The 11122-nt window shown below is 37.9% G+C and overlaps 1 protein-coding gene across 5 annotated transcripts; it reads right to left on the bottom strand.

The window, feature by feature from the left end:
• Nucleotides 1-3686: 3686 nt before the first annotated feature.
• LOC145554587 (uncharacterized) lies at nt 3687-8494 on the bottom strand. Of its 5 annotated transcripts, XR_014090575.1 has the most exons (12): nt 8249-8494; nt 7639-7684; nt 7428-7516; nt 7090-7235; nt 6853-6998; nt 6374-6510; nt 6174-6267; nt 5758-5875; nt 5435-5642; nt 5150-5321; nt 4847-4974; nt 3687-4634 (listed from the first exon to the last, which is right to left on the bottom strand). XR_014090575.1 is itself a non-coding variant. In XM_081614724.1 (10 exons), the coding sequence occupies exons 7-10, from the start codon at nt 5543-5545 to the stop codon at nt 4563-4565; spliced, it is 483 nt and encodes a 160-aa protein (XP_081470850.1). In that variant the 5' UTR covers nt 5546-5642; nt 5758-5875; nt 6174-6267; nt 6374-6510; nt 6853-6998; nt 7090-7235; nt 7428-8494; the 3' UTR covers nt 3687-4562. The 5 variants fall into 5 exon arrangements, 2 of the variants coding, with proteins under 2 accessions (XP_081470850.1, XP_081470851.1); XR_014090574.1 differs by having other exon boundaries at nt 7639-8494; XR_014090576.1 differs by lacking the exon at nt 7639-7684.
• Between the last annotated feature and the right edge of the window lie 2628 nt (nt 8495-11122).

Raw genomic sequence — 11122 nt, 5'->3', positions numbered from 1 at the left:
TTTTCCTTTCAAAAATAGCTCATTACACACCGACTTGCAACTGTATTCATAGATCATGACTCGAACTTCATTACATAACCACTAACCTTTTATAAGACGAATTGACACGGCATAGAGGGAAGAAAAAGTGCTGCAAGCTGTAAATTTTTTTTATTTTCAGTTAAACATCTTCATGTTCAGCCTCAAATCAGTTACCGTATTTTTTAAGTAATTACCTTTTGCTGCAATGGTAGTGACATTTCTTTGGCGTCTATCACCTTTCCACATCTAGATATTGATGTAATTGCCCATTAGTTTCCGTAAAGTAGTGCAATCTATATATAGCATCCATGAGGAGCAATTATGAAGTCTTAAGCCACAGGTATTCAGTTTGATTTAGGTCACAAAATTATGGGGGCATTCCTTTCCATACTAATATGTTTTGACATAGTAGACTGACTGATGGACTTCCAGAATCCCCATTTATCTAACAAGTTTATTTAAGGATCGGCCTGTACACAACTCCTTTCATCCTCTGATCAAATCTCAACAGCTTCATTGCCTTTGAAGAAAAGCATCAATCCACCATAATGCTGTCTCTTCTATGCTTTTCCATGGCGATAGTGTTTTCAGAGTCATGTGCAGGGCTAGTTTTGAGCAACAAATCTGGCATAGTAGTCAAAATATTTCATTTTAGTTTGTTAATTTTCAGTCTATTAGTTATATACACATACAATGTTTCTGCAAGAAAGGCTACTTGGAGATCCATCCATTATCTTTACACCCTTGTCCCTTGGTGGGGTAGGGAGGGCTGCTGGTGCCCATCTCCAGCGGGCAAGAGGGAGGGGTCACCCTGAACAGGTCGCCAGTCTGTTGCAGGGCAACACAGAGACTGAACACATCCAGCACAAACAACCATGCACACACACACACACTCACACCTAGGGACAATTTGGACAATGTTTTTGGACTGTGGGGGGAAACCGGAGTACCCAGAGAAAACCCACGCACGCACAGGGAGAACATGCAGACTCCATGCAGAAAGACCAGGGCCGGGAATTGAACCCAGAACCTTCTTGCTGCAAGGCAACAGCTCAACCAACTGGGCCACTGTGCAGCCCCTGGCTACTTGGAGATACTGGAAGAAAATTACTGATCATTTTGTTGACCAATTCAGAGTCTGACCTAAAATGACTGTCATTATAGACATTCACTGATATACGAGTAAGAACAGAAGCTCAGGATGTTGCTTGTGAGGATCCTGCTGCAAACACACAGATGAATACTGATGAACAGTGCAGTATATCAAATGAGAAAAATGAAGCACAGCAAACAGGGGAGGTGCTGTATTCCTAACACGCAATTTGCAGAGCGAAGACTTCGAGTGCTTGTCATGTTTAGTTTAAACCAAATACGTCACAATCACACTTCATCAGTAATTCTGCAACAATAACCAACTAATTCATACAGTGACATGGGATAAACACTGCTCGCAGCCTGATGTGTAAATATACAACACCTGAACCATCAGTATGGTAATGGATGCACTGCTGGATACATTAACATATTAATGAGAATTCGGAAGCAACGGGTATCTGCAAATGCAAGTGCTTCGCGTGAAACTTCACTTTTCAGTCGATGTGCAAGGATGGATTATTATGAAACGGTTTCGTTGGGATCGCTCAAAAAAAAAAAAAAAAAAAGGGTCTCGTTTGTGTCCCGTCACAGGTGAATTATTATTCCAGCATCCTTATCTTGGAGTTGGGCCCCTTCAGGACAAACATAATGACGTGCTCCACACTATGATCGCAGCTACCCAGCATGGGACGAGCTTAGAAAGAATGCTCAGGTTGATTTCAAATGAACGCCAGAAAACAAGTGGAGACATTTAAATATTAAGAGAAGAGCAGTGCCAGCCTGCTGACAGCTTCAAACAAGACCAATCTCAGAATAAAGCAGCTTTTTCCTGCATTACTTGGGGCATAGCAGAGGCAAAAAAAACAACTCATCTCATTTGAGCACGACACAAAGTGCCCTGTTGAATTGTCCAATGTGACTGACACCGCTCTCCTCTCTGTCTTTGCCTTTTCAATTAGCTTGATGACAGGTGCACAAACGAGAATCAATTACAGATCCTTTCATATCCCCTGTGTCTTTATCACAATCTGTCCCTAGCCATTTCTCTCCTATTACTCCCTTAATATATTACCCCTCCTCCACCTCTCCATTTTACCCCCTTTTTCTTTTTTTTTCTACCTCATCTTGGATTTTCACCATCTTCTCTGAACAGGTCCTTTCCCTCTCCTGCCTGCTTCACTGCAGCAGAGTGACAGATTTGAGGGGGAAAAAAAAGAAAACAGAGGAAGCACGTCAAACTGTGTGGATTATTCCAACCCTACCCTACAGATACACAACGCATAACCACGGCCAGCTATAACACTACAACAGGTAGCAGTAAACCTGAAGAAAAGTAACATGATAGCTGCACAGATCTGTGTCAGCTCCCCTGATCTCCGGCTTCGCCTCGGTGTGAGGGCCAATAAGATATTTAGACGGTGCTTGGTTCAATGACTTGGCAAACCCTGGAGTGAAATGTGTTTGGAAAATCAAAAAAATCACCGTGGGTTATTTAAAACACTGATGTCACTGCAGGTTTTAGGGTGGGTCTTGCTTATAAAGGAGTTGCATGGTGGAAGTTTGCCACCTGCTGGTAATCAACATCACCTTCTCTGGCATCCGTCATCAAGTGGTACATTACTCTATTGTCACAGAGGACATTTTAAATATGTATAAAAAAATGTAGCAACATTTTTTTGTTTTTTTGCAAATATGCATTATATACACAAAGTGTTGTTTTTTTAATTTGTGCAAATATGTATAGTATCAATCTGGACATTCTGACTGCTAAGTGTTAATCAGAAAGGTGGCTAGTTTTAGCAGATAGAGCTCTGTAACCCTGACCTGAAGACACAGGTTAGACACAGTGTCTAAACTGTGTCTAAACATTTCAGACACCGTTTAAAAGTCTAAACTGTCTGTTCATGGTGTGAGAGGACAACACAGACCTTAGCTGCCCTTTTCCTGACCATAGATCTGTACAAGTCCTGAGAGGAGAGAGCCATACAGTGATGAATGAGCAGAGGACAGACTGAATAATGGCTGTGTAAAAGATAACCACACAGTAAAATTTCCAGAGTAAAATTTACTCAATTTGAAAAAAATTTTACTCTAAAAAAGACAACATTTGGTCCCACTCTAAATAGAGTAAAATTTACTCTCATGGAAGAGTTGAAATTACAGAGTAAAATCAACTCAATTTAGTGCAAAAATTTTAATCACTGCCAAGAGAATTTACTCTAAGTTGTTTAAAAGAAAAACTACTCCACCGTATTTTAACTCTAAGTGGAATATAATTTACTCTAAATAGAATTGCATTCTACTCCAAGTAGAGATAACTTTTAGTCTGACTAAAAGGAAATTTTACACAAAATAGAATACATTTTATTCCACATAGTGTCAAATTGTGCTCTTAGTAGTATAAAATTTTACTCCTAATTTAATTGAATTTTATTCCATATTGTGCAGTTAAACATTAAATTACATTCTAAAATAGAACCAACTTTAACTTTATTTCACTCACTAAGCAATTGTTTTACAGCTATTATACACAGCAGAGTTTGTAAGAATACAATGCATAGACCAGAAAGCAGTATTTGAACAGCCATTTTTATTGTTCACAAAAAACAGTATTGAATAGTATAAACATTTGCATCTTCATGACTGTATGACACAAAGGATTTTCCATTTTCTCAAAACATTGATCAATTTTGCACTCAATGTCACTTTTGACAAGTTCTTGTAAAGAAATACTGCTTCTCAGATTCTTTTGCTTGATTTTGAAGATCATTAACTATTTCTTCCAGGGAAATGACCAAAGAGTTAATTGTTCTTTCACTTACACCTGCCACTTTTAAGTTCAGCAACTGCTGTTGCACAACTAGACAAGATATTTCTGAAGCAGGACTGTATCAGAAGCAACACTCGGAGGGAAAATCTTGACTTTCAAATGTCTCTTCAGTTGTAGATGGGCCTTCACCAGGATTAGAAGTGTGTTTATCATGTGCTTTATTAAGATGCTTTCTGAACCCAGAAAACGTGCCATAAACTTGAGCACAACCTGCCCTACCACATTTAAGATGAAGTGTCTTACCAGGGCAAAGTCCGTGGATCACTTTTAAGTGCTTGGTCAGAGAACATTTGCCTGGTACTTCTTACAAATGAAACAGAACATTCCAACTCAACTTAATACTGAAACAATCATAGCAAAACAACAATTTAACACAGCATCCGAGCCCTCAACTCTGCAATCCTAGGATTCACTTTGGTTGTCTCAACATCTATCTCATAAATGGCGGTGTGCAGAAAATTGTACACATTGACCAGATCATGGTCATATGAAGTGCCGAACACAAAGTGAGCTTTAAAAAGCTCATCAAAACAGGCAAGAGAGCCTGGTGATTTACAAGGTATGGCATGTTTGTCAAACACAATGAAGTACTTGTGAATCACGCTCCTCTGAGTCCCTACTGCAAGCAGGTACGGTTGACGCCTTTCTGAGATGCCATCAAGGTGCTCCTGGATGCTGGTTCCTGTCTCTGGAAAAAACAGAATAAAACACGATTAGTCTTGGGCTTCAAAGAAGACAAGGTTCTTATAGATAAGGCAAATTACTTTTCAGGACCTCTTTAAGGTCACTTGAAATGAAATTTAAGACCAACTTCACAAGAAATACAAATAAATTAAATAAAAATAAGTGAAGAAAAGAGAATTTTGATCAACATAAATCTTCCCTTTACTGTAACCTTACCTTGACAAACTTCACAAGATGTTCACTGGCTTGTCTGGCTGAGAGTTTCCCTGGTCTCTTGCGGCCGTGAGGTGATGGTGGCAGGAGGTGCACAAGGATCAAAATGGATGACATGTCACTGTCCCATCCTGGAAGAAAAAGTAAAATAAACATAAGCTACCAAAACTTCTTATTTGCAACAGTGTTAACACTTCGAGTGAGCTTACCAAACAGTGACGGCAGGAGGAGGTGCACTTATATTGAATCAATTTACATAAAATTCTGTAACATTAAACACTTTCTTTATAATCCAGTCCAATTTACCATTTTCCACTTCTGTTGTGCCTTCAGCATTGTGAAGAAGGTTCTGAAGGTCTTCAGACTGTGTGAGACCACGGCTTTGTTCAAGGACTTTCTGCTTGTAGACAGTGGGCCATTTCTCCAGGAACTTTGCAGCGATGGTTTCACCAAACATCAATGTAAAATCTTGCTCAACCTGGAGAATAGATGAAGTGAAGGTTTTAAAAATCATTTTGTTAAACTTTCTCACATCCACCTTAACTTAAACTTTGTTAAAAGTAGGTTAAGCTGAAGTGAAGATAAACATACCAATCCTCCTATGTCCAGGAATCTTGGGAAGTCCAAAAAGATACTACATGACTTCACTGGGTCATGAATCATCTTCTGGCGATAGTTGAAAGTCTGTTTCATCTTCCTCATAACAGTTCCTTCATCAGCGCAATGGCCTCAGAACACAAGCTATCTGTCATAAGGCAGTCTTCTTCTCTCAAACAGTCCCCGTCAGTTGTTGGTCCCCCTAAAAAAATTATAAGAATATGACACTCCATTTTAGGATTTAATAAATAAGGCTAGGGAACTTATTGTGCAGTTTGGTTGCAGGATGAGAATTGTACAAGTATAAATACACATACCTGTTTGGGTTTGTGACAGTCTGGGGACCTTCTTTTGTCCATTAGAAGCTTCTCTCTGGACAAACTTCAGTCTACAAGCCAGATACCCACTCCCATCTTCTGCATTGTAATGATGCTCCTAAAAGTAAGTGAATGATAAATGTTTTTAAAGCTGTGAAAGCAAAGACAGCTGTGAATGCTAGAAGCTGTGATTTACAGATTTTAGTTCACATTGTTTGAATTGCATAGATAAAATCTATTCACAATGTTTATTCTTCAAGCTGCAGTAGCCCAACACTCGAACAATGAACTCTACAAAGGTTTAAAAATTGGAAAGTTAAAAACAAGTGGCACAAATGCAGGGCATGCAAAAGAGAAACCTTTTTCAGTTCTACTCAAACCATAGCCAATAGGTTGGACTTCTGTTTTGAACTTACATAGCCAAATCTGCTCTTAGGATCAGCCAGGTAAGGGAACGAGGTAATAATACCGTTTGCATTGTCCTCTTTGATACATCTGGAAGGACTTGTCCTATAGACACAGAAAAAACTATGAGCATTGTTAAAGGAATAAAAAACACCTTCAAAACTGGTAATTGTGAGCGGCGCATACAAAAAAATAAGTAATTTCAGCATACCCATGTTCACTTGTCATATGTGCAACCAATATCTTGACCATGTCACGCCGTCTGCTGTCTGTTAGGCTTTTTGTCCGCGCATATTCATTGATGATCCTGTCTCCTCCTGGTTTGTTCTTTAGAACATTTTCAATCATCTTAAGTGATGGTAAAAATATAAATCAATACATCACAAAAATACCGTACACAAGACAATTACAAATCCTATTTTATTTAATAAAAGAGAGACAGTATTAGAAGAGCTATAATAGTTATTAGTAGAATAGCAATAGAATATGTTAAAAAGCACAAACAAAAACTTCAAGAACTTAAAAATTTTGTGAAGTCCAGAGGCTTCTATGGTAAGGATCTGGACTAAAATGTGCAGAGATATGCTGAAGGAAAAAACACAGAAAGTGCTTTTTATAGAGTAATTTATATAATTTATTCAAATTTGTAAAAACTCTATGGAAGTCTGCACAGTTATCTGCATAGCTTACTTGGGCAAGAGAGGTGTCTTCAGTTCTCTGTCTTGTTGCAATACTGGGTTGCAATATAATGGTGTCATCGGAGTCCACTTCAGTTTCTCCACTGGAACGGGTAAAGGAGCCACTTGCTGAACAACTTAGCTGATCCATAGCATTATCTAAACATTTTGTTGGTAGAGTTAACAGTAGCCAACACACTAAAATTGAGAAAAAAATAAAATAAACAAATGACACTTCAAAACAACTTACCTTCTGGATTGAGATCTTGTGCTTCACAAATTTCCAGCACACCAAGGTTTGGACTTTTCAAAAGGAGCTCAAAAACCTCCTCATCCACTTCATTGAGTCATCAAAGACTTTTAAGTCCAAGGCTGGGATGCTGAACTTTTTTGCAGCTGTGAACATAACAAATTATTTATTTATTCTATATTTGAACATTTGTAAATAACAAGACATAAAAAGTAAAATTAAGTAAAAAAAAATAAATCTGAAAAGTTGGTAAAGCACCTATTTTGGCACCATTCCCAAAACGTTTTTGATAAACCTAATATGTGAAAATGCTATAAACTTGTTTTGTTTTCACTCACCACATTCCAAAAACGAACTGCAAGACAGTTGTCCTTCAAAACAGATGTAATTCTGTCGATCCCTGTATTTGACACGCACAGCTTGCATCCTGCATTATGTAAAAATATATTTTTCAATTATCATATAAACATACTTATCAAAGTGAATAAAAAATGAAGATAAAAGGTTGAAACAATCATGGGGAAAAAGCACTGGGTGGCTAACAACTACCTTAATGGGGCTAGGCTCTTTACTTGAATTTAGCCAATCACCACAGCTAAAACGGAAAAAAAAACATATCAGCTCCATACAATTCGATGAAACGGGGTTTATAGACAAAATAGTCAGTCAAAAATGTTTTACTGACAACTTGCATAGTTTGCTTACAAAGCACAACTTTAATCCTGTTTTTTTTTATCGCTGCTCTACGTTCAAGAAAAGTTACTAGCATAGTCCTCTCGCGCCATTTTCTGGGCGGAACCCTGGCTCCACATGCTAGCAGAGCCAGCTTCGACTGTACGGCTAACTCCTCTTTTAAACTCGGTTCCTCAGCTTAAAAATAGCGACAGCCTTGACTTGTGAAAATTAAAAAATGGACGTAGCATTGTACAACATTGATGTTTTTTTTTCTACTTACATTGTTGTAAACTGCTAAATTAAGTTAGCTGAAGCACACATGCTAACTAGTTAGCCAACCATGTTAATTATTCGCTGCACCCCTTCTTCCCCCACGACCACACAGCAGCACGTCATCTTTCCACTAGAGATAATTAGTCTTAATAATAAAAATAAATCATAAAACCCCACGTAAAATATATGTACAACCCATTTGGGGACTTACCTGGCACACAGCTAACCGTCGCCTCCGTTCCAATGCGGGATAACAAGATGGTGGAAGAAACGAAACTTAAGGAACTTCAGTGGGCGTGTTCTTGTTTTACTCCGATATGATTTACTCTGTTTTTTTGTTCCGACTCTATTGACCAATTGAAATGATTTCACTCTATAATGTATAAAAATGACACTTTCAGATGAAAATAATGTTAACTCCGAAAAAATTACTCTCCTATTTTTCCTGTGCAGCTGCTCCTGTGGTAGGTTGTATTTCTTGAGTGGCCACTGTAAGCACAGTCTCTGCTGGCCCCTTTTCCGAACAGTGTGTGAGGATCATCTCAGGTCCCGAGAAAGGGTGGTTCCAAGAAGTCGGAGGTGGTCACAGTGTTTTAAGAGGATTGTGAGGAGAAGGGGTGCTAAGGGTATTCTCCAAAAGTCCACCATCATCTCCACTGTCTTTTCTTTATTGTTTTGAGTCCCAGGGGGTTCTGACCACACCAGTGGGCCACCTGATCTGCCTCCTGTCAGTGTGCAGACTCATTACCCTCCTGATCCGCAGACAAGTGGATGCCACTACAGATGAAGTCCACAAATAGGATCCGGGCATACATCTCTAGTTGATCGTGGTGGTGCAAAATGAAGTGCAGCCCAAAGTCAATTGTATTATCTGCCAACAATTGCGAGATGAAGAGTGGAAAGGAACAGAATCCAAATTGCTTAAGATTCAGTGGGATGCTTCCACAGCCAGTGATGATTTAGCATGCAATAAAATTTGCTGATGATGTTCCATTATTCCCCCCACCCTCCGTCACCATCAAGTCCAAAGTCGGTACAGTTAGTCTAAGGGAAAACTTTGAAGGGGACCTGTTATGTTTTCTTCAACACATTAGGATAGGTCTGTGGGCTACACGAAACTGGTCCGCATGCGTCTTTTCGAGTTCTCTCTCGAAATTAAAGCAACCTGGGCTTCCTGAACACCTCAGAGCTTTATATTGATCTCCTTCATGCAACGCTGCATTGACACAGTAATTCATGCAAAAGGAGGCCCAAGTAGACAGAGATTAAAGCAGGTCAACATTTGTCTTGTATTAAAATGCATTATTCTCTGCAGAAGGTTATTTGGATTGTTCATTTACTCAAAATTATAAATAAACAAATGCTTGAAATACACCTGTGTGTAATAAGCTATATATTTCAGTTTCTGAATTCAATTAAAAGTTATTTTGGATTATATCAAGGTAAACTTGCACACTGAACTATTAATTGCAATCTAAAATTAAAAAAAAAGACTGCAATTATTCTGTTCAAATTATGTGGCACAGCAACATCAATAATACAATATGCCTCTGCAGAGCCAAAGTCAAGTCTACACTGAATCAAAAATGCATACCATCTTCTGTTTGCCTTGGAATGAAATGTAATAACTGTAAAATTCAATCTGAAGAAAGATCATCTGACAGCTCAGCTGGGATTGTAGAAACATCTGAACTCTGATATATCAGCTTTGGAGTATGAAGTCCAATATGTACTCAGGAAATTTCAAAAAGGTAAAAAAAAATAAATAAAAAAAAAAACAAAAAAAACAAGGTATTTGATTTTGTATGGGAAAATTATTCATGTGACAATGCAATAAACATATTCTCACATATGAGAAGATGGTGGGGACTGGCATGTATGAAGTACATCATAATATTATTTACATACCTACCTAAGATGTAAACAAATGTTCTTGCCTCAGCGTTAACACCAGAGGAGCCATGCATCCTCCTGTAACTTTTGGTTGTTTCCTCACTTCAACACACCTGAATTGAGTGGTTTAATTACTACAGTATGTCAGTCAAGGTACTACACAGGTCTATTTATGACATTTATTTGATTCAGGAGTGATGAAGCAGGGAAACACACGCATGGTAAAAACAAAGTCTTCCCTCTGCTCAGAATTTTAATATGTGGTCTTTACCTGGGACTAACAAAAGTGATTCTTGAGAATAGGGACAAAACAGGTCCTATGAATAAAGCACAAAATTTGAATAAAATGTACACAAAATATAATTTTTTCAAATATCTGACTAAACTAACCTGGGTCATGTGAGCACAACAATGTATATTTTCCTGGTATTTGCTGAATATTTTTTTATTTTAAACATTGTAGTCGGTGGATGATGCCTGTAAAAGCCCTTGTCCAGGAGCAGAACTCAATACATTATAATAGTTTATAACAACTAAAGAAATACTAAAATTATATATTATGACAATTAAGTACAAGTAGTCATATAAATAATTATAAAAGTATCAATAAATTGAAATAAAAATCATTTTTATATATTTTCCAACTCCATTGAAATTTGTCCCTAGTTTTTGTCAACACCGTGAGACATGAAAAGAATGTAAAAAAGAAAAAAAAAAAATCAAGCATTATTGGGGGGCACCAGAACTTCTGAGGACCCCATGACCACCGCTAGGAGGGCTAGTTAGCTCTGGTTAGCTTATGTTATTCTTTAGTTTTTTTCTTCTGTCTTATTCCTAAGTTGCTTGTCACAACCATGATGTGTCAACACCATTACTGACAATTTACAAAACTTTGATGACATTTTGTGAAATAAAATTTTATTTTTTTAAAAAAAGGTTGCAACTGGGAGCCTGCACCTTAGCATCTTTACATTTCCAAAACATTGTCATATTTGCATACATAAGGTTGAGAAATAAATTTTTTAAAAATGGGGAAAATTAAAAACCCGTTTTGTCCCTATTCTCAAGAATCACTGGGTATTACAAACAGATTCAACCATAGAAATATGCAAAGATACAAGGAATACTCGAGACTGTGTCCCCCGCGCTCCGCAGAAAATATCATTAAAAGGTGTCGTCCTTTGAAACTGAA

Source organism: Poecilia reticulata, chromosome 13 (genome assembly GCF_904066995.2).
Source record: "Poecilia reticulata chromosome 13, P_reticulata-male-v2, whole genome shotgun sequence".
NCBI classification, from domain to species: Eukaryota; Metazoa; Chordata; class Actinopteri; order Cyprinodontiformes; family Poeciliidae; genus Poecilia; species Poecilia reticulata.
Note: the sequence above shows the minus strand (reverse complement) of the source record. Positions and strands in the feature narration are given on the sequence as shown.

Bases quoted from the DNA above. Each gene is read 5' to 3' on its own strand.
- LOC145554587 (XM_081614724.1), bottom strand. From the start codon at position 5,545: ATGAGGAAGATGAAACAGACTTTCAACTATCGCCAGAAGATGATTCAT. The intron at 5,322-5,434 runs GTATGTTTATCT...TCTATTCTCCAG, and splicing joins TCCTGGACATAGGAGGATTG to GTTGAGCAAGATTTTACATT. The intron at 4,635-4,846 runs GTAAGGTTACAG...TGTTTTTTCCAG, and splicing joins ATCTTGTGAAGTTTGTCAAG to AGACAGGAACCAGCATCCAG.